This window comes from Micrasema longulum, unplaced genomic scaffold (genome assembly GCF_059751315.1).
Source record: "Micrasema longulum isolate JH-2025_06_02 unplaced genomic scaffold, ASM5975131v1 h1tg002274l, whole genome shotgun sequence".
Classification (NCBI taxonomy): Eukaryota; Metazoa; Arthropoda; class Insecta; order Trichoptera; family Brachycentridae; genus Micrasema; species Micrasema longulum.
Window position 1 is genome coordinate 316,967 of NW_028279430.1, and position 24,296 is coordinate 341,262.

Below are 24,296 nucleotides of genomic sequence, written 5' to 3' on the forward strand. Positions count from 1 at the left end.
CTCACTCTAACGCAATAAAAATAGTATTTCGCTCTCGTCCTCTCTAATTTGGTTTTATTTATTTAAATTTTATTTAGTATTATATTATACACAGAAAATTATTTTATTGTAAAAATAGTGATTTGAATTTTAACAAATTTAGTAAGGAATTCGCAGTCCAATTTCATTGCAGCGCCATATTTTTTACTTTCACAAAAGCGTGGGGAATTCATTCCATAAATAAATAATGAATAACAAAACTAGACAACTTCTAAATATTGTGTGAATATGAAAATCACAAACATTAGGTTTAGAATAAATAATGTCGTACGATGTGTAAATTAATTAACCAAACCAGTCAGTGAGAAAGATCATTCGACCCGTAAATCCCTCACATTTCCCGATAATTCCTTCATCTTGGTTGAGATGTTCATCAAAAAGCAATAGTTTTTCGAGTCGGCTCAAACGTTCGTTTGCAGACACAGACTGTATTTTACCCTCCGGGGAGTTATTAAGATTAACAAAAAACAACACAGGTGGAAAACATTTTGGAACATTGGAGAACATGGAAGGAAATGTGGAGATCTAGGCATCGATAAGGCTTATAAGATGTCATTTATTTATTTATTTACATACATGTAGTTTATTACACATTATTTAAGACATAAGTCCCAAATTCATGGGACTAAAAGTCCTGTGTTGAGATGGGACGAGCAATTAGTTGACACAGACACATGAGGATACCACCACAAATATAAATCCAGGCCTTAACTCCTCATAAGCTGATTTGAGTGGCCACTTTGTAACATTCACCATTCTGCCTATGTCTGAACATCCGTATCTCTTCGAAGTGAAGTGAAGTAACTTTAAAAGTTAAATCAACAGATGGAAGAAATACGGATATAATAATAACATAGACAAAATGGTGAGTGTTACACTGTGTGTAGAGTGGCCAGTGGCCACTAAAACCAGCCAATCTAGACTGATATATTTCCTTCTCTCAAATGTTCTCTATCTCTCGTTATTTGTGAATCAGTATTTTTTACAAGAATTCCTGGTTCGCTGGAGAGGGGGGGCAGTTGTTGTTGCATTACAAAAATATGTTAACAGGAGCCCTGAAGTGGCAGTAGGAGGGAAATAACTTAGCATTATAAAGTAATAATAATTCCTCGATAGCCATTTAATTGCTACGAGTATTATTCAGCAAAGTGGTTTGTAAAGATTTTTTCTTTGGAATTCCTTTCATTACTGGAATAATTTCATTTTCCCCTTCCTGCGGGGAGAGACCGCGTCCTCCCGCTCCGCCCTGCCCTCCGCTACCAGGGGAAGAGAAACTTCGGATATCGGTCCCGTTTTTTGTTCGGCCAAAGCTTAAAATTTAAAGATAAATAGAAAAAGAACTTTAACTAGACTTTTTTTGTTGTTGTCGATATTAATTTGTTTTAAAACAAGTTTTGTTTATCATATTTAATTAAAACTCGTAACAAAACAAAATAAATAAATACAAATTGTTGCAACAGAGAGAGAAAACATTTTTAACAATGGAATATGAAAGTCTAGGCATATATAAGGCTTACGACTTGTTTTTGGCTGATTCAAGTGGCTACTTTACACACTATGTAACATCTACCATTCTGCCCATTTTGAAACATCCACATTTCCTTAACTCTTCCATCTGTTGACTTATTACTCTGAGAATACAACACTTTTTGCCATCTGCATGTATCTCAAAGAAGATGTAAAGTATATTCCTTAGAACACAGCGTGAGTCAGTAGGTGGTCAGTACTAGTTTGGATAAAACCTTAGAGTAAGAATTCACTGGAGAAGCTTTTTAGCTCTATTGCGTATAGCAGGGGTTCCCAATCTTTTTCAGCCCGCGGCGCACTTACAAGATTAGTATTTTGTCACGGTGCCCTACATTAGTAAGCTATTTGGAATATACGTAGTGACTATATACATTATTATCGAAAGAAATAGGTACCTACAATAATAGAAGTGAAGTAGATGGGCACAAAAATTAAAACATCCACAATACGAAATTGAGTTTTATTATATTTATAAAAAGTTAGAATTGAAACAGAGAACAACAAAAAAGACTTTTAAAAAAAGAAAATACGATAGTGACTCAGTCAAATCAATGTGACGGGTGAGATTGATGATTTTTGCACAGTTTTTCAAAGCAAGGAATAAGACTTGAGACTGCTACCCTCATTTCTTGCTCCACATTGATCGATATTTGTTCTTGATTACAGCTACAGCTGAAAATCCAGTTTCACATAAATATAATGTGGCAAACGGAATGAGATGTTTTAAAGCTTTTTATTTGTGGTTTTGGGTGATGATAGAGGATCGACTCACGGTGCGGCGCCCCTCTTTACTTTTTACGGCGCACCAGGGCGCCGCGGCGCACACTTGCAATAGACGTTTTTGGTTTTGACTTGCAATTCTCGACCCGAGTATTTACGGCCCGTTGTATTGCTGCTGTAATATGTAGCTAAACCACTAAACGTTATCTACAAAATTAATGATTCATGAAATTTTTATTTTTTCTAACACCACGTTTTATATTTATTCTCCTGCTTATACGTTTAATTTTGTTTCGTTTTATTAGTGTTTTCATAATTGATATAGATACTACTAAAAAACAGTAAAGTATGAAACTCGGCTGCAACAATTGTTTCATGTTGGTATTTCAAGTACAAACAATAAAAATGCATATTTTCCCCGAATTCAATATAATTATAACCCGTTTTTTACTCAAATCGATATATATTTCCTCGCTTTAAACCAATTTAAAGAAAATTCAGAACCTTAATTTTAAATAACATTATAATTTTATCTAACTGTACCTACCTTATTTTTATTGATTTGTATTAAAATTTTAAACCAAAATTTTATCTAATAATTGAACCAAAATCACAAACTTTCAACTCACTTACGAAACTTTTTGCTTTGGAAGTATACATACTTAAAAAAAAAAATTCACCAGTGGCAAAATAAGCCCGTACAGGACAGACACAATCAATCATTTCTCTTGTAATAATATATAGATTATAAAAACTATTTTTTAAATAAATAATATCAACATAAACACAGATAATTATACCGGGCGAGATACAGGGCGAGAAGGTCGAAAAAATTATTAGCTGTAGACACAATTGAAAGTCTGGATGATTTTGATAATTCTCTCCCATTTATGAGTAACTTAACTTAATTAATTTATAAAGTAACGTGCTTTCTAAAAACCAATGCTCAAAATATTATATCCCCATTTATACTTACCAAAATAATATTTTTCTAAATACATACAGGTATTTTTTTCCGCTTCGTACTCAAGCGGTCAGCGCGTTTGCCTGCCGCGCAAGAGGTCTCGGGTGCAGATGCCCACATTTTTGACGCGAAATAATTATTATAATGTAATTATATTTATAAAAACTCAATACGTATTTATATTTGATTACTTCTTAATTGTGTTCTACAATTTGTACAAATTAGCTACGGTCGTTAATAAATAACCAAGTAAATAGTCGGAGTTTTTACACAAGAATATTACAAGCCCCTAGACAGGCACCTGAATCTTAAGACCGTAATCTTCTTTTACCGTTATAAAACAATAATGATAAAGATACGCCGCAATTGGTGTACCAATGCAATGTCCTATGCACCATTAGGAAAATCAATAATGATAACAGACAAGACATTAAAATTATTTGTTATTATTTATAAGGGCGATATATTTCTATAAATAAATCTATAAACGAAACGTATTCTATTCCTTAAATTATGAAAAAAGAATCTTTGAATTTAGAAAAAAAAGGTTGATGACTCGTTTTCCATATTATTAGTCTTTCCCTCCCAAGGGACAAGTCAATACTGTTTTCGTGTATTTTACGAATGTATCCTAATAAGAATGTTGCTATGTTTCTACTCAGACTTTACTAATTCTGTTCTACGTTTCTTTAAATTATGAAAAAAGAATCTTTGAATTTAGAAAAAAAGGTTGATGACTCCTTTTCCATATTATTAGTATTTCCCTCCCTTGTCAATAAGAATTTTGCCATGTTTCTATTCAGACTTTACTATTTCTGTTCTACGTTTCTTTAAATTGTGAAAAAAGAATCTTTGAATTTAGGAAAAAAGGTTGATGACTCCTTTTCCATATTATTAGTCTTTCCCTCCCTTGTCAATACTGTTTTCGTGTATTTTAAGAATTTAGCCCAATAAGAATGTTGCCATGTTGCACTCAGACTTTACTATTTCTGTTCTCTGTGGCAGTGTTTTTCAACCTTTTTGAATACACGACCCCTTTACTGAAAGAAATCAGTTAACCCCCCGGAACCTTAATTTTAACATACCACTCGCATTTCGGTGATTTAAAAGACAACGTATTTAATTTTCCTTCTTTTAAGACTATATATCTTATAATGAATCGAAAAATGAAGTAAGATGGCATCGGACGCAGCGGGCGCAGGTATATCTCACTCCTGACGGCATACTTAAAATTTCATTTAATTCGCACGACATTGACATCTTCTGGACGTGCGGACAATTTGGATGTACGGAGCGAGCGAGGGAAGCTCCGAAATTATTCAAGCTATTTGCCACATCATATTTATGCGAACTAAGGTTCTCTCGAGTGGTTGGCATAAAAACTAAAAGCACAAAACTCTGACTCCAACGAGAAAGTTCGGTGTTTTTTTTTTTTTTTATTTATTAAAATAAAATAAAATCACTTCGTTTTTATGTAACACTTATTTAATTTTTTTTATAATTTGACAACCAACTAGTTTCGGCAATACTATGAAGAAGGCATAGTATTGCCGAAACTAGTTGGTTGTCAAATTATTTATTTTTTAAAATAAGTGGTACATAAAAACAAAGTGATTTTATTTTATTTTAACTCTCAAAAGACTGTGATAAATAATCCCTTTGCGCGCGGTGATGTAACATCGTGTTACCACTAGTAAAAGACGGAATAATTTAAAGTTGAAAAATTGAAAGAAAAAAAAACATGGAGACATACTGTTTAATAATCCCTTTTCCATTATTTGTGCCAATAAACATAAAATTTAGCCCTGTTATAGTAAAATAAATTAATAATCATAAATACGCCGCTCAGATTACGCGCGTGCGTTTCCCATCACTGTTATCAACTGGCTGAAATCTGAATCTATTTTACACATTACTTAGTTTTGTTTTTGTCTCTTTCATACTAACACCTGCCATAAAACAGCGTTTCTGTCTTCCTTGTGTTGAGTTCTATCTTCGTGCTCTTTTTTATACATATGTGTTGCTGAATTAGCGGACACTCTTTTTTCGCGTAGCGAGGATAAATATTTTTTTGTATTAACATCCAGCATAATTGTAAAAAATTCACTTTCCAAATCCGGTGTGAAAATGTCCATTTGAAGATTACAAAAAATACGAATTCATCATTTAAAAAAATAAGAGAGATAAATCAAGTCTTGTGTCCTATGTCGACTAGTGTGACATCACAGCTACACAAGAGTTAATATATTAAATAATAATGTTCCACAAAGTAAGTGCTTCAAACATTAAAAATAGTTTATTTTTTTGTTAGTGTCTATTAAACTAAATCTATTTAAAAAAATTAAGTCTTTAATCTAAATCAATTTTTTCGTATTTTTATTTTACATATCGTTTTGTCAGCGCTTTGATTTTTTAAGTTTCGTATTTCTGAAACAACTCCGGATGTGACGTCTCAAGTTCTCTTCCGCTTCTTCTGTCAGTTCGGCCGATTGGTCCGTTGTCTTGCCGTAAACCGGAAATATTTCACTACTCTCTTATCATTAGTTGATTCATGTGAACTAGTGAGTCGGCACCGTGGTGTAAATGGTTATGTTGTTTATGATTATTTTAGTTTATATTGTTTATTATGTTAATGATAATTAGGTTAATTAGATTGATTACATCTTTTTTATTGTTATTGTTATGTTAACTTTGTCAAATGGCTAATCTTAGGCATGTTTCACATTTTCTAAAATGTTTCCCTCGGCACGGGACACCCCAGTGAGGGAACATAAAAAAAGAATACAAACAATGTAAAAGTATAAATAAAATAAATGGTCAGCGCGTTTGCCTACCATTCGAGAGGTCTCGGGTTCGGTTCCCGATATGGTTGGTATGAAATATTTATTAAGAAGGGTTTTCACTCTAGAATATAAAATAATTCATTGTAATGTTGATTCTACGTTTTTTTTAGAAAATGTACCCCTGAATGTCCCCAGTCAGCGATTGCGATCGTATACAACACTTTATCTTCCAACCTTCAATAAATGATTATGAATGGCGCACTTTAATGTATTATCACGTATGTTAAGATTGTATAATAATGTATTTAAGGATACATTAAATAATTATAGAAAAACTGTAATGCAATTTATAAAATCAAATAGTCATTATGTCAGGTAAAATAATTTGTATGAAAAATAATAAAATAAATAAAACAACTTTGTTTTTAACCACTAATTGTTATTTTCCACCGACCGGTTTCAAAGCAAACAAGCTTTTTCGTCAAGGTTTACGTAACTTATGAATTGATTCTTTTTTTTATCATGTTCACTAAATACTACACGTGGACCCAATAAATCAAGTCGTTTTTTCCTTACACGGGTGGTAATTTGATATCATTATTTTCAAAGTTAGACAGGAGAGGACTAAAAGAAATATTGTTTATTTGGTTATTAATTATTGTTTTCTTATTATGAATCGCTTTTTTAATTTCTAAGATTTCTAAGTTGTCTAATTTAAATATTTTATTTTCAACATGAAGTACTTTTAATCCAGTGTCTTTATTGAAGTTATGATTATTTTCCATCAGATGATTTGAGAATTCAGAAAAAAATATTATTATTTAAGCATCTTAAGTGTTCTTTGACTCTAATATTAAAGTTTCTTTTAGTTTTTTCAATGTAGATTGAATCGCAATCATTACAATTTAATTGGTTAGTGGTTTAAAACACAGTTGTTTTATTTATTTTATTGTAATGAATAACCATGTATAAGTCACTGCACAACTCGGCTCCGGAATATCTAAGGGAACTATGCATTCCAGATGAACTAGCTGACAGGCGTCTCACGCTTAGATCAGCTACGTCTACGGCGAGAGGAAAAGTTATTATACCTCTCCGCAAACAGCGCACTAAATTTATGAACACGCATTTGCGGTCGCAGGCCCTATGGCATGGAATGTTCTCCCAGCAGAGGTGCGAGGCTGTGAAAGTGAAGTGATGTTTCGGAAAAAACTTAAAACCCACTTGTTCTCTAAATCATTTGAATAAATCCGTAGCACGTGACAACAAAATAAATTATTTTAATTAAATTACAAATTTAAAAGCTTCAATTAAATTGACTTAACTATTGTTAATATTCTATTGAATCACCATGTAAAGCGCCCTTGAGGTATTTTATTACGAAAATGGCGCTATATAAGTTATCCATAATTAATTAATTTAACCACAAAGTTAGTGCTTCAAATATAAACTTTATATTAAAATAATTTGTAATAACCTGTTATATTTTATTGTTATAACTTTTATAACTATCATAGAAGTCAATTAAGCTAGCCGATTTAAAAAAAACTGTTTTAAACTTTTTTTTCTTTATATTTGTACATGCTGTGTTCATAAATAATAAATGAACAATATCTAAAATAACAATTTGTAATTATTATACCAATGTCAAATGTATTGTTTATTGTTTGTGAATCATAATAATAAATCAAATAAAATAATAACACATAAAAGCCCCTGGACTGGTACCTGAAGCGCAAGACTAATCATCTTACCTTCATGTAACAAAAAAATATCAAGCTACGCTGCGCTTGGTGTACCATTGCAGTGCCCTATGCACCATTCGGTGTAGAAAGCGAATGATGATGATGAGCGACGTCATTTAAAGTAGTCCATTTTTGTGAAAAAAATATATATTTTTTAAAATTTCCTAGAAACTTTGCCGTACAATTTAGCATTCTAGTTTTTCGTAGCTCGTAAGAAAATATTTTTCAAAATAAACAAGCATGGCCTTCTTACTGAAATTATTGAATTTTCATGGTGTACCTAAAACCCTAGCTTTTTTTTACCTCCCGAGCGAGGCTTTGCAGCCCCTCTGGTAGTTGATACTAGTAACAGTCGATGTGACATAGTCAGTGACAATGTCCATGGGAAGGAACTACATACTTTGGAGTATGGTTAATATTTATTTCTCCATCTCTCATCTCGGATTTTACTTTATACATATAACAACTAAAAATTACAAATGAATCAATTTCATATTCGAAAAATTCACATATTTGTTTATTTATTAACGGCCGTGGCAAATTTATACAAGTTTTATAATATAGTCAAAAACTAATAAACTATAAAACACATATTTAGTTTATAAATCTTACATTCTTATCATGAAATACACATACATACATATTATATCATTTTTATATGAAACATCATTTTCAACAGATAAACGTGCATAGGGCATTACATTGGTGCACCATGTGGGCGACCCTTACAGTTTTCACTGCCTTTAAAGAGAGAATTTACGATAATTCATGTTAATTTATTTATTCAATTTTATTAAATATTTATTACAATAATTAAGGTACAGTTTACTATAATCACATAAAAAATAAATATATATTCCTGCCTGATTAGTTATACTAGATTTTATGCAAATGGAATGTATCTAATGGCATCTACATGTCTTATGACTTGTCATGGGCCGGTTTAAATTGCAACTTTTCACGCTGTGTAACACGCGAATGGAGACATTCTGCCTAAATTAGAACATCTATATTCTTTCAATTCTTTCATCCGTTTAATATTAACTACTCCCTATGAGGTTGAATTCAGTTCTTGTTTACAAAAATTTGAACAAACTCAAAACATTGCTAAATAATGTAATAGTAACGCTTTTTTATTTTCCTTATTTTATTACAATATTTCTCGCGTTCATTTGCGTTCATAAACTTATTTTTAAGAAAAACGTCATTATTTCACTTTTACAAAATTACACAAATTTGAAAAAAGTAGGTAGGTACGTAATATTGTTAAGAGTTAGTTTTAAAATATGCTGTTCTCATTAAACATCTTTATAGGTACGTATACACTAAAATACTTAGTTTCTTTTTTTTCCACTTCATAATAATTCTTATATCGCACCCCCCCCCCCCTCCTGTTAAGGGAGCCATAAGTAAAAAAAACACTGTGTTTTGAGTTAAGTATGACATTCAATAGAATCGAAATGTATTACTCCTCTGTGCCAAACTGTAATAACTAAAGGGTTCATTAAAACCGCGTACCTCTGCACAATGACACTAAAATGATATTCATTTATAGTCAGAGCATATTTATTAAGTGTCAAGACGTTTTTTCCCCTCCGCCTGCCTCCCTCTAAAGCTAGGGTTTCCTAGGACAGCGGTGCTCGTATTTTAACGGCCGTAGTGAACGGTGATGCAGTGGACAGCCGTCGTAACGGTGACTAGAGTGTGGTTTTCTAGGAAAACGGTGTTATCAACACCATTTAACACCGTTTTCCTAGGAAACCACTCTCTAGTCGACGTTACGACGGCTGTCTACTGCATCACCGTTCACTGCGGCCGTTAAAATACGGGCACCGCTGTCCTAGGAAACCCTAGCTTAACTAGAGGCAACTACCGCTGCCCGAGGGGGTTGTTGTTTATTTCCACATAATCCAATCAACTGAGTTCACGTCTCCCGATGCTCCGTTGTTAGTTGGTATTAAGTAGTTATCGGGTTTTCCTGCATCCTAGAAAGTATTGGCTCCCCAGCAAGGTCGTCCTAGTCTTTATTTATCTCGTGGTTGTATCTAAAACGTCGGCGTCGTTCACCATATATCAATTTTATTTCTTTTAAAGAAACAAACAGTCGACAATGATATAGTAACATTAAAAAAAATACGGTTTAAAGACAGACCAGCGAAGTTTCTAAATAAGCATCATACTTATTATCAAATTGTGTTACAACAAAAGGGTGTGTTTATGTGTATTTGTATGAGAGTAGGTAAGTGTAGATTTGTGTTTATGTGTATTCGTGTGGGAGTAAGTGTTCAGGTGTGTGTAAGTGTGAGCATCATTAAATATTAAGCGGGATCGTATCGCAGCCAGAAATAATAAGTCTTAATTTATTTTTAAATAAATTAAGGGGCATGTAAAATATATCAATAGATGATAAAAAAGCATTATAGTTAGAGCAAGAACGATAGAGGAAAGAGTGTTGTGCATAGTTAGTGCTACAGACTGGCAGATGGAATAAATACTTGTTTCTTGTCACGGGAAAGGGGACATTAAGATTAATTTTGGAGAGTGGGTTAAAAGAGTCTACTTTATTATTTAATAATTTATGTAAATAGAATAATTCAGATACAGTGCGTCTATTTTCAAGGGTAAAAAATCCATTTTGTTTGGCAGATTGGCTGTAAGTACAAAGCGTTTTATTGTTTATATAATCTATGTATTTTAAAAGTTTTCGTTGAACATTTTCAATCCTTTTTATGTCTGTTTTGTATTCTGGGCTCCACATAACGGATGCAAACTCCAAATTACTGCGTACAAACATTTTGTATGAAGTTTTAAATGTATTTGGTTTTTTAAAAGGTTTGGAAATTCTTAAAATGAAGCCCAGCATTTGGTTAGCTTTTTCAACAATAGAATTTATGTGAGACCCAAACAGCAATCTATTATCAAAAATAATTCCTAAGTCTCTAATCTCGCTACACCGTGTAATGGAATTATTTTAATAAGGACCCAGCACTCCGTGCCGAAGGTCAAGCTTTGCTAATTAGTATTTTGTAAAGTTTGAATTAAGTCTTTCTCGAGGATGTTTCCTCATCTTTTTTTTATTCATATTCACGTTGTATTTATTTATATTTAAAAAACACGCTAACATACTTAAAAATAAAACACAAAATGTATGGAAAAAAGATGTGAAAAGATTTAAGTTAGCAAAATTAGAAAAGATATAACAAAAAAATTTAACAAAGTGAAAAATAATAATAATAAAGGTAAACAAGGAAAAAAGTAAGCATGTAAACAAAAAATGCAAAGATGTAATTTAATGAAAATAAATTATGTAAAGCAAACGAAGTAAATAAGTGTTACGGTAAGCGAGAAAGAAAAATGTGAGTAAAATTAATAATCAAGCAAGTATATTATCGAAAAAAAATAATAAACAAAAAATATATGTAAGCGTATTTGCCAATAATTAAATGCAATTTTGAGCAAATAAAAATAAGTATAGGGTAATAAAAAAAAAGGAGTAAATATTTTTTTAATTTATGGAATTGAATTGTATTAACGGCAAATCCATTATATGTTATTTCTAGTTTCTGGACGTACTGCGCGAGGATCTGGCCGGATAGGATTACGCAGGCGACGACGGATAATTCGTATTACGTAAACTATTCCACATACGACCTTATCGAGAGAAAAGTTCACAGTGTAGTTTCCCCGCCCCGCCCGACCCGGCTGAGTAGAGTGGTATAATGGAGTTCGAGGCTCGGTCCGCACTGTTGCGCTTCAGGATTACGCAGACCCTGACTAGTTAAGTTCCGATTGGCAAATTGGCATTATCATCGAAACGTTTAAAATTATAAGCCGTTGACGCTCCGAAAGCGAACGACAACAATATTACTTCAACTTTACTTCGGAGAGGACCTGTTGACATAATGTGGATACGTTAGCTTTAGTCAGAGCTACAGCATATTGTTATTAATAATCTTACTTCCACCGTGTCATTAGTCATTAGACAGCTCCGTAATCCTTGTGGGATACACATAGATTTTATTATTCGCGGATGACTTGAAGCTATTTTTGAAGGTTAAAACTTTGAATGATTTTCGTACTCTCCGGGCGGATATAATAAACGTATCTGAATGGGGAAGACGAAATACATAATAATTAAATATTTCAAAATGCTCAGTTATGTCTCTCACCAGGGCCCACCAAACGCTTGTTTCCGCTATGGAATGAATGACCAGAATCTTACGCGGACTTCGAAGGTCAAAGATCTGGGCATCACTCGTGTGAGTTCCCTGACATTTCATGATCAGATCGAAACAGTTTGCGGTAGTTCGTTGAATCTTCAACATCTGTCGAGATTCGTTCTGCGTACTGCCAGGGTTTTTGGTAATACACGAGTACTGATAATTCTTTATAACTCGTCGGTGCGAAGTAGACTCGAGAGTGGCGCGATGATTTTGGGGACCGTGTGAGTTGAAGTACTCTCTTACGGTGGAGAGGGTTCAAAATAAATTTGTTCGATTTCTCTACATGAGGGAGTGCGGATATTATCCGTGGCTTTATCCCACTGAGTTCCTCCGGGGTATGCTCGGTTACAGCAGTTTGAAGACCAGCAGGAATGTGTAATTAACTACGCACTTCTTTCGATTGTTGCGCGGTATTATTGACAACCCTAAAATTATGCGGAGCATTAGCGACAGCGTCAGCATAGACTGTTTCACATTCCAATATACAGGACCAACCTGCCAATGGTTATGCCTGTTGGAAGGGCTATCTCTATGTTGAACAATATTACTTTGGACATTGACATTTTTCACGTCTCTGAGGGAGTTTTTCGTAACAAGATTCTCTTATTATTCTCTGGATATTACGTATGTATACTTATGTGTTATTTTTATATATACCTAATTTTACCTTATTATTTTAATTATTTATTTTTGTATGAATTAAGATATTCCATTTTATAATGTACCTACATATATATAAATAAATAAATTGAATTTCATTAATCGAGGCAATCATCGTACAAAGCCCGTTCCGAATGTACCTGTACAATGTATAGTAAATAATGTGAAAGTTCGGTGGTTTTTTTTATTTGTTAATAAACTATTAAACTAAGCCAAAAAAATATTTTTTTAATTTGATGTATCGTATTATCAGCGCGATGATTTTTTTAAGTGTTGTATTTCTAAACTTAATCCGCGTGTGTCGTCTCGAATTCTCTTCCGCGTCTTCTCGCTTAGTTTTCCCGATTGGTTCGTTGACGACCAGTAAACCGGAAATCTTACACAACTCTCTTATCGTCGGTTGATTTGTATGAACTAGTAACGTCGTTCAAAGTAGTTCGTTTTTATTAAAATATTATTTTCGTACATTTTCAAGAAACTTTGCCGTATTTGAATGCTTTAATTTTTACCGAGTGAAAGAAAACATTTTTGTATAAAATTTCCCGTAGGGCTGAACTTCCTCATCACGTTACATATATATACATTTTTTATTTATATACCGAAGAGTCCCGACTTAACACGGAATTTTCTAACAAGTCCGGACATAAAAAACATATAATTGTGTCTATGTAAAATTGTGTATTTTGTGCATAAATAATTAAATAAATATATATAATACAACAACATCGAGAACAATAAATCGTCACTCCACCACCCCTCTGTCTTTGCATGCATACAGACCTCGCTTCCTCTACATTCATACATCTGCTCATACACGCACGCCGATTATTCCTACTCTCGACATGTCCATCTTTGAGGCTTTGCTGGATTTGATCGTGCCATGTCTTTCTCGGTCTTCCTCGTTTTTTGCATCCATCGATATTCGCTTTTAGCCGTTCTTCCGCTGTCCATTCGTTCTACATGTCCAAACCGACGCAGCACCCCTCTCTTGATTTTGTCCACAATGCTAGCCTCAGGCCTACATAGTGCGCGGATCTCGACATCTGTGCAGCTATCATACATCGTTTTACCACATATTCGTGTGAGAGATAGCATTTCGACAGTTCAACCTACTTTCATAATTTGCTCCCGTGCATAAGAGTCGGCACTATTATTGTATCTTATCGTATCTTATTATATTATCCATGTTAAAATGTCATTTGTTAATCTCGGTAATCTTTGAATATTATCTATTGGTCAATCAATAATCATAACAAATCAAGAAGGCGGGAAAATAAGTAATGCTCGTCGAATGAATGTTTATTACCTACGTTTGTCCTGTAGGTACTCCCCGCATCACAAATCACAAATCACAACTCACAACTCACAACTCACAACACACAACTCCGCTCTCAATGAAGGGCAGATTGTACGCGGCGAACTCATTCTAGATATCTAGATGGATCCCGCTCTCGTCGCCGCCGCCGAGTAGTAGTAAATGGAAATCTAACTCTGGTGCCGCTGACTCGTTCAGCTATCGTTCATTTTCGATTATGAAATGTCAAAATCGAGCGAATTGTTTGTTTGTTGAATAAAATATATTTCTCAATGACGCGCTGTCCGCTATTCAGAATTTCAATCAAATTTAATTAAAACCGGAGAACAAAAGAAGGGCGAAAGGGGGCGGGGTCGACCCCCGCTCTCTCGGTTGAATAATACGCCACAGAAGAGAGACGACCTGTTTTGTAAGAAAGGGCACCATCACTATGTTTCATTATATGGACCTTTCGGAAACTAATCAATCAATTTGCTTATTCCAATTTTGGATAACCGAGACAATGAGTTAACTTCTACAATGGGAGAATTTTGAAGTTACAGAGTATTGAAAATAATCATTAAAAGTTGAGGAAAGTTCGCAGATAGGTTGTGGTTTATTTAAAAGATAACTGAGCACAGTTTATATGAATTCAATATAAAACAATCGTAATTATCACTACTCTATTAGCCCTCTATCCGCAACTAACGATGAATAAATTGTAGCACCAGGAAGACGATGATATTTTTTATTTTTCTTAAGGAATAACCCGCTAAGCCTCTATTTTAGAGGCTTGTCAGCAGGTGGGAAAGAGGGGATATGGAAGGAGGTAATGAAAATTCACCACAACACCCAGACCAATTGAGAAAAAACTCTTTCATGGATTTTTTCCTTGCAACTGGCGGGAATCGAACCCGAGACGCCAGTTTCACAGTCGGCCGTCTAACCAACTGCGCCACGACGCCTGTCAGATAGCACTCGTGTCTTATAATAATATATAAATTAAGATTTATTTTAAGATCAATTATACATAAAATTTCAATATACCTATTTTTACCCATCGTAGTATAGTTTTTAGAGTTATGGTTTATTTAAAACATTAGGATAGGTATAAATTTGAAGTCTGCTTTTTGCACCAAAATGTACACATTTTATTACTATTTTAAGGGTTATAGCGAATAAAACCGAATACTAGGTGAAAAAAAGTATAACGGCGAAAATTGGATCAGCCCTTTTCTTCATGCAATATCCTCAATTAATATTGCTTTAACTCAACACTGCTAATTATATATATAGCTACGACCATCTCGACTATCGTCGACTGTTTGTCACGCTGCGTTGCTAAAATGCAAATGAACAAATCTTTCATGCCTCGATCTTTATAGAGAATCAAACCTCAAACCTCTCGCATTAGGCTACACGCAACACGCCGACCGATACAGACCACGAGGCGACAATATGAACAGTAAAATAATTGTTCGCAATTCAGCGGTAAATTATTTACAGCATCATACTTACGAACATATTTTACATTAATCAAAAACCTATTTTGAGTGTCTCACAAATAAGGTTTGCGATCATAATATTTTTGCTCTCCCTTAAAATGCATTATTTGCGAATGAATCTGTTTTTGCCGTGTACCCTTCATTTATGTATACCTGACCCTACGCCTGTGTTATTTCCAGGCACAGCAGAGTCAGCAGCGGCCCACCAGCCTCACGCGCCCCCCGGGCGGCCCCGCGGGCCTCGGGCGCGCTCTGCCCGCGGGCCTGGCGCGCGCCCCCTTGGCGGCCCCCGCACGCCCGCCCCCCGAGCCGCGCCCCGTGGAGTGCAACCTCTGCCATCGAAAGTTCAAGAACGTCCCCGCGCTGAACGGCCACATGAGGCTACACGGGGGCTACTTTAAAAAGGTAGGATCCGACGAACACGTCGATAGATCACGTCACAAGTCACAATAAACACGATGAATGGAAACCCTCGTTTCACTATTTATCTATTTCTTGACCATCGAATTTGATTCTCATCTATCGAGACGCGAATCATACTCCATCGGACCGAAGTCCTGTGTTTCGACCTGTGCCGAATTACCAGCACTTAAACAACATAGCGCAACAATAATATTATCTAAACGATTACAACACCAACACAAATTAAACCATGTGAATTTTCTCCGCCCCCTAGAGAATGATTAATTTGCAGATTTTTATTTTTTGCATACGTTTTTTTTTATGTGTGGCCACATTGATGAATTAATCAATTAATTTATAATTAATGAAATTTGACATTTAAATGTCAAATAAATATGAGCACGTGTAATCAAACACGATGATTTTTGCGACCTTGATAATTGCGACCTTGAATTTACCAAAACGCATTAGTTTTTTCCGGTTTTTAAACAGTTTTATACATCATTTGACGTTTAATCATCAGTGTGGCCATTATATAAAGCAAAGTAAAGTCGCATAAAAAAAAACTTAAATTGATTCATTTAGACTGGTTAACTTGGACTGGTTAGTCTCTAGGGGGTCGAGAAGATTAATTAAACCACCCCCGAAGATACCTATTCTCCTTACATCTTGTCCCGTTTAGAAATTTTAATTATAAAATATTGTGCTGTGTTCGTAATTATTTATGATGTTATGTGTGTGCACGGCAATAAAAATAAAATAAAAACAAGAACATCATGAAAAAACACCCAATACATTTACATGAAACCCACACAAATATTGGAAAAATCATCTAGGAGTTTCCAACTCGAATCCGCCCTCCAAGGAAACTCCAGTCCTGGACCCCTCTAGCGAACATATATTTGGTCCTTCAGAGCTTGCCACGCACTTCCGAAATATTAATCACTCGGTACGACAAAGGAAAGGCTCCTCCGAGCAAAAGTCGGGCGGGTTTTGGGAATAACATTGTTCGTAATATGGATTGTTGCCAGTTGTTATTCCCGATTGAAGGAGTGTTTAACTTTTCAGCATTAGTTACTCCCGTAACTATATGTGTCATTAAAAAAAAAGATGTTCATTGTTGTAGTCTCTTTTAAATAATTAGTAGCTAAAACAAGACATTTTTTTAATTACTCTTGTCACTATAACTTATATTACTGTTTATGTTAAGGCTGTAGTTTGAAATTTGTATGTGGCAAATCTCCCGCCGAAAACAAATTTTACTTTGATCTCTGCCTATAGTCTAAATTTTGTGAAACATATAATAATTATAATAGGTATGTTAGTTATATAAATTTACATGATATTAAATATTTATTTAAAAAGGTGTTGAAAAATAATCTATAGCCCCTGGACCAACCCGGTACCGACCTGAAGCGTAAGACTAATCATCAAGACGCTTGACTCACACACGGAAGGTTCCGGGTTCGATTCCCGGTGAGAACACAAAAATTAAATGTGATTTTTCTCAAGCCTGGGTGTTCTGTGATGTAATCCATCACTGTAATTGTGCCTGTTGTGGTGCAAAAATAAAAATACTTCCATGTAACAAAAAATATCAAGATATGTTGCGATTGTTGTACCAATGCATTGTCCTATGCACCATTAGGTGCGGAAAAGGAATGATAAGTTATAACTAAAATATTATATATAAAACATTTAAGTATTTCGACGGTGAAAAGGAAAAAGTTCCTAAGTGACGTGTAGTCAACACAGAATAGCCGATGAAAGTTTTTTCTATAATTAATAAAAAAAATCATATGTGATATTGAATTTTTATTAAAATTATGTATAAATCACGCCAAAAAAATAAGTTTGTGTGATTTTTTTCATTAAAAAAATATATTGGCCCTTCTGTACAGTCGCTTAGAAATTTTTTCCTTTCCACCGTCGATATTTTTATCTTCTCATTTATTCAAATTTTTTATTAAAAGATGATTTAAAATGTATTTGTGTTATTTTTCAAACTTTTTCGTGCTTTCTACCAACTTACAGCCTGTATCTACAGTATGTAAAATAGTCATGTAACATTTACATGTAACAGTAATTATTACAATAGCTATGACTTCAACTTATGTGTCTTTTTTATCTTTTTGTTAGACATCCACGGAAAGCCACACGGTTAGTGGAATCTAGTTGACTTATTTTTTATATAATTTATTATTGAGAAACATGAACCCCAGCCCATTCAATGCCAAAGAAACTGAAACATGGCTCTGCCCGATATTCAGAATTCGGTGATAACTGCCATGTCGCCGGATTCGGTAATCTTTATATGTCGGTACTTAATACAAATCACCGTATCTAATACGAGCCATGTATATCAAACCGAAATCTCATTTAAAACTATTACTTAAGTTTAAAAAAGAATCATGATTTTATTCATAAACCTTGTGAAATATTGCGAAAAAATCCAAATCAACCAATATAGTTCTAAACTTTTCAACTAATATGTAGACATTTTTTACTACCGAAGTACTCAATAAATTTCAAAAACAGAACCGAATAACTTTGTTACACTTAAATTTCATCGACTACTTTAGAATGGAGGACATCACATTCAGTAGTCGCTACATACCTGTTCCATTAATGAACCATTAGGTTAATATGAGTTATAAAATGCCGGTCAATCCCATTTCTAGGAGGCAGAAAGTAAGAAGTCGGAGAAGAAAGAAGCCAACGGTCCTCCTCTACAAACTGCCTCCGTGTCAGTCCGGGCGCTCATCGAGGAGAAGATTATCAGCAGAAGAGCCGCACCGATCGGTCAGTATTTGCCACTCGAGTGATATCATCGCATGTCCACTGTCCACTGTGCGATCTGAAGTAGCTGGTCAGAAAATATACACCTAGGATTATCCTTAAATACGTACGCAAGAATAATAAAATAATTATCCGAGTTCAATCAAAATAAAATTTTAAATTGCAATTCAGCCAATGAATCAACACATTATAATAGTTAGTAGAAAAAGAGTCTCCCAATATTTTCATTGATTTCTTTAAATATGCTGAGCCACGTACTGTGGATGCTTCCGAGGACCTCACGTTCGCCTGTGTTACAAGGTATCGTGGGTTCTTTAGTCCTGGACGTCCTCCGCTGATAGTTCTGAACTACGAGGAAAGGCGAGGGAGGATGGACGGAAGTTGGAAGCAGAGAAGCCTATATAGAAGGCTATAATATGTGGATCGACCATGGAATGGTCTCACGGAGTTTGGGATACATTTTCTTTTTTTTTTAAATTTGGATGAAGAATCCAGTTCTGTATTTGAAATAGACCAAGAACCCCGGACGAGTATTTTCAACTCACGAATATGGAAATCAAGTGGATATAAGTTCGCCTCGTTGCACAGTGGTCGGCGCTCTCACCTACCATTCTCGAGGAACTGGATTCGATTGCTGGCAAGGTTGATGTGAAAAATTGATTTTAAATGTTGTTCAAACTGTAATATTCCGTTGTTCCTCAACTGGCACCTGAAGCGTAAGGCGGATCGCCTTACCTTCGTGTAACAGTTGAGCCATATATACTGCATTAAGTGTACCGGTGCAGTACCCTATGCACCGACCGGTACGGTTCCATTGAAGTTATTTTGTGTAGTTTCAGTATCATCCAGCGGAGAGTCTCAGCCCCCCCCCTCATCGTTCGTGGCCCCCGCGCCGCCTCCCCCTGCGCCCGGCGTCCCCTCGCCCTCCGCCCCGTCCCCCGCACCCGCCCCCGCTTCAGACTTCCTCTCGCCGCGGGCCCAGACGCAGCCCAAGGATGCCACCCTTATAGAACTGCTCAAGAGAGGCAGCAAGGTGAGTTCATTTGTGATTTGATCCTGCGGTAGAGTCACAAACTCGCAGATCAGCATTCCGATGTTCGAACCCCGATCATCTCATTTTCCATCATTTATTAATCTACAACTTCTATGGTATTAAATGTCGTGACACATTTTTATTATTTAATCAAATATACTACTTTAATATAAAATAAGTAGGTAAATGTTCATTTTTTTAATTTATTTTTACATGGACTCGGCGGCCCCCGTGGTTTATATGTTTAGAATGTCAACATATTTATTTATATCTGGCTTTGTTGTATGCCCACAAATGACATGAGGTTAAACATAATATAAGTAATAAATAAAATTACTCTAAATACGCAACAATCAAATTATTTACCATTAATATTTTTCATTTTGAATCTTAAAGTCGTAAATGTACTATGGTGTGTGTGTACATTGTAAACATATTTAATTTGTAAGTTGTTAAACACATAATACGTTATTATTACACCATAAATACAAATAATATGCAGCCTTCAATTTTTTAACTACTTGCATCGTCGAAAGACCGTGTCAAAATAATTTGTTTATTGAAATTCTAAAATAATATTGCAGGTTTCCGTAAAACGTTCAGCATCAGATCCCGGACACCAATCCCCAGGTCCCGTACTGAGCTTCCAGCCAGCCGAGTTTACCCTCGCCAGCATGTCCTTCCAGCAGGATGAAGGGGGTTACTTCAGTCCATCGTTACAGGATGATGTTTATCATGTTCAGGATCCATCTATTCTTCTGCAACAAGCTTCCTCCGATAGTCTACAGGTAATTGCTAAGAAATCAGATGAACCTCTGGTTGTTAATTTTTTTGAATTGGACGAATGCGTGCACATGGTTTGAGTGAAATTTAAAAAGAAGTTCTCTCTATTTGGATACTTTTGTTTATCGTTAGATTACCTATATTGAACGTTGAGTGTGATTTATTTTAGTTCACGAGTGCGTCGGAACAATTAGATGATCTCGCTTCTCTGGAGGATTACGCGACAGTAACTGCTTCTTTACAAGCAAGCGGATCTCCTATTCAGTACCCTGTGAACCGACAACTTCAAGCTGTACTTAACTCACCACTACCGGAGAGCTTGGCTGACTTCAGTACGTACCACTCGACAGTTGCTGAAACAAATGCCAATTCCAAAGATGTCTTAGGGTTTCAAAAGGAATATATTATGTACGCTAACTCTCCTCACGTGGGATTGTCGGCGCCCTCTCCTCTGCCTTCTCCGCTGAAGTACCACGACTCTCCGAGTTTCACGTATCCCACCCCTCCGGCGAGCCACGAAGCCCAATCTCCCTCCCTCAGCCAAGGAACTGCGCAGAGCTTACCCATTCTCTCTCCGAATACCGGAGTTCATTCCAGTGATAACTTCATAGAACCCGCCTTATCGCACAGTACTGATGTTGACGAAGTGAGAAATACCAGCTCTCCTTTGTCAGCTGCATTTTTCACAACAACTATGTCTAGCGCTGAAGAAGTGGAAGAAGCATTGGAAGAAGTCCTGCCAGGAGAGAGCATCGTCCACGGAGACGCTTTAGACATGTACGGCCTTAGTAACCCCTCGCCACCCCCGCCGTCCCCGATGTGCGTCACCCCCCTTGCCGTCCCCTTTGCCGAGCCAGCAAGGCAACACCATCCTCTCCCCGTGTACTCAAACCTTCATCCCGAGCGGCAACATTACATTCCCCAGGCAGATCCTCCATACGCTGCAGTCTCAAATGATGCCTAATTCTGACGATCCTCTGCTTTCGAGCAGTCCCAAAGATTTCGGGAGCAAGAAGAAATTTGATTTTGGAGGATACCAATCCTACAAAATTATCAGTCACGGTCCCATCGATTTGAATAACCCGAATCTGACGGGAATTTTAGTAGAAGCCAATGGAGAATATAAACTCATACAGGCGGCTTCTAATCAACTCCCGGTGTCTTGGTTGACAGGGGCTACACATCAAATCATATCCAAAGAAAGCATTATTCCGGTACAGCCTCTCAAACAAGGTGTGATCAAATCTCCTCAAATCACTATTCAGCACTCAGCAGAGCCTGTGGAAAATTCATCCAACGAAGTCACTTCAACATATAAAGCTGAACCTGATAGTCTGAAGCGAGAAATATATTCTGACGCGTCACAGAGCGTCAAAAATATGGTTTTCAAAACTGACGGATCAGCCAGTCCCCAACATGTTTCCAGAAAAAGACCAAGATCTGAAACCGGTTTCTGCTTCCAAAACCAACACCAGTCTCGATTGAGAAGCTGTACAGACGATTACTTTACACCACCCCCGATGCTAGATCCGGCGAGAACAGCTCCAGGGCTATACAACGAAGCTCACCCGAGTAGTAAGTGTTATATTGAGGTCTATTGTACTTACGTATTAAACTGTTCTCTGATCCTTATCCTGTAACTTTTAGGCGGACAAATCTCCTGTAGCCACCAAATATTGGATAGTATGAACATCGACACAGATGACTTTAAGACTCCGCGTGTAAACGTGGGAATGGAATTCCAAGCCAATATTCCTGAAGTCAGCACGGAAGAAATAAAGTTTGACCGAGACCCGAGCTATGAACATCTCCTGTGGGACCCCGGCATCAATGACTCTCTCGATGACAATGAAGGTGAATTAGGAACTGTTAATTACAATACCTTTTCATTGCCTTTACTTGTATTTTGTCACCATTCTACTAGACATAATATGTGTATAATATATGCGCTTAGAAAATTCAAAGCATTGTTTATCTTCCCGAAGCGAGGTGACACTTATTATCGTCATTGTTGTAGTACTCCCTCCTTCCGCTATCATGACGTGGTGATTTACGTGAGCTTTTAAAAATATTTTTAGTTCGCATGTTCATGGAGCTGGCAATGTGCGCCGCGATGCCCGTGGGGGGGCACTCCCGCGAGCATGCGCTACATGTGCTCGGACAGTGCGGGGGCGACACGCACGCGGCCACCCTGCGGCTCATGGGGACCGGGGCGGGGGCGGGGGCGGGAGAGAGGTGGGCCCCCGACGAAGTGGAGGCCTTCCTCGCGGCCCTCAGGGAACACGACAAGGACTTCTACCGGATAGGGAAACAGGTCTGTTGGTATGATCGAAAAATATTTCGCACCCCCCCGGAAGAATACTGCAGTATGCTACATATGTCTAAATTGGATATTTTGCAAAAATAAACTTTTTTTAATGAATTAATGCTCGCATTATAATGCCCGGTATTTCTTGTGGTATTTGATCATTTGACTGATAAAAGATGAGAAAGTTCAGTGCTACGGGAAATTGAATATAAAAAATATTTGTTCACACACGGTAAAAATTAGAGCATTTAATTGAACTGCAAAGTTTCTCAAAAATATATGCAAAAAAAAAATTTAAATGGTTTTAATAAAAATGAACTACTTTGAAACGTCACAGGTGTGACGTAATGTGAACATGTTTTTAAAATGCGTAACATTACAATACATACGATAGCCAATCAATTATAGCATTGTTATGACATTTGGTGTAATAGATTTTCGGTTTTCAGGTTTTTCAACGTTCAGTGTGATTTGACAGGTACCGGATTTTATTTTTTAATGCCAGAAAAACTCACCAACTCAAACTCCTGACGACGCGGGTGGTGTAATTTCAAAATTATGAAACTTGAAAAAATCATAGCGGTAGTAACATAAAACCTACATAAAAATAAAAAAAAAGACAATTAACAAATAAAAATACATAAAAACCACTGAACTTCCTCATTTAGAATATTGAAGTTTGTAGTTTAATCTCGTAGAGACTAGAACCTAAGAAAAAAAAATGTGGTTAAACTGCATCCATAACTCAAAACAATATACGACGCTCATTATACTATATAATGGGTACTACGACAGTTAATAATACTATGCAAGTAATAAATAATACAGTACAGTGACCTAATTACACACTTGGAAAATTGCATTGAGGTGAAAATTTAAAATCAACCTGAAAAAGCACTATATTACTACACTTAGCAGACGAGACATAACATGGATAGACCTAATATTTCTTATATAACTCGAACGGGCATTTTAAAATTACGAATAAAAATGATCAACAAAATCCTCTGGGTTGCATGCTAGAATTAATCGAAACTTTTGCTTCATTTTAGATGAGTTTTAACATTGAACCTATGTTATTGTTTTACATATTGAAATAAGGTTTTTTTTTAAAACTTTTTTTATGAAACCTACATCTGTACAAATTCTGTAAACTGTATATGTATATAAAAATAAAGTCAATAATGGTCGTATTAGGTTTAGTAATTGTGATTTTGCAATAATTACTCTCGAGAGCCTTAACCACGCTTGCCTACTTTGCAAGGCATCAGGTTCTGGGCATTCGCTTCCAACTGTTCGTCAGCAGTTTATGTCAGAACTACGGGACATGAACCTGACTCAAGAGGATGCATAGAAGGCTCCAACTGGGGAAAGGATATGGAATTATGATGAATATTAACTAACTCTTTAAAGGCTGTGCTAAAAAATGCTATAACGTCATGTTAAGTAAAAGATGGAGTATTTTCAAGTTCGGACATTTGAAAAAAAAACATAGGGATATACTCTTTTTC

General features: G+C 35.8%; 1 protein-coding gene across 1 annotated transcript in view; it reads left to right on the plus strand.

Annotated features, from left to right (window-relative positions):
• LOC148272612 (uncharacterized) overlaps positions 1 to 24,296 on the plus strand; it is a 303,353-nt gene that overhangs the window by 270,023 nt on the left and 9,034 nt on the right. The window contains 8 exon segments of the mRNA XM_088239811.1: positions 15,641 to 15,865; positions 18,544 to 18,664; positions 19,495 to 19,694; positions 20,279 to 20,482; positions 20,647 to 21,306; positions 21,308 to 22,052; positions 22,125 to 22,331; positions 22,556 to 22,791. Of these exon segments, the coding sequence (XP_088095937.1) occupies positions 15,641 to 15,865; positions 18,544 to 18,664; positions 19,495 to 19,694; positions 20,279 to 20,482; positions 20,647 to 21,306; positions 21,308 to 22,052; positions 22,125 to 22,331; positions 22,556 to 22,791 (2,598 nt within the window).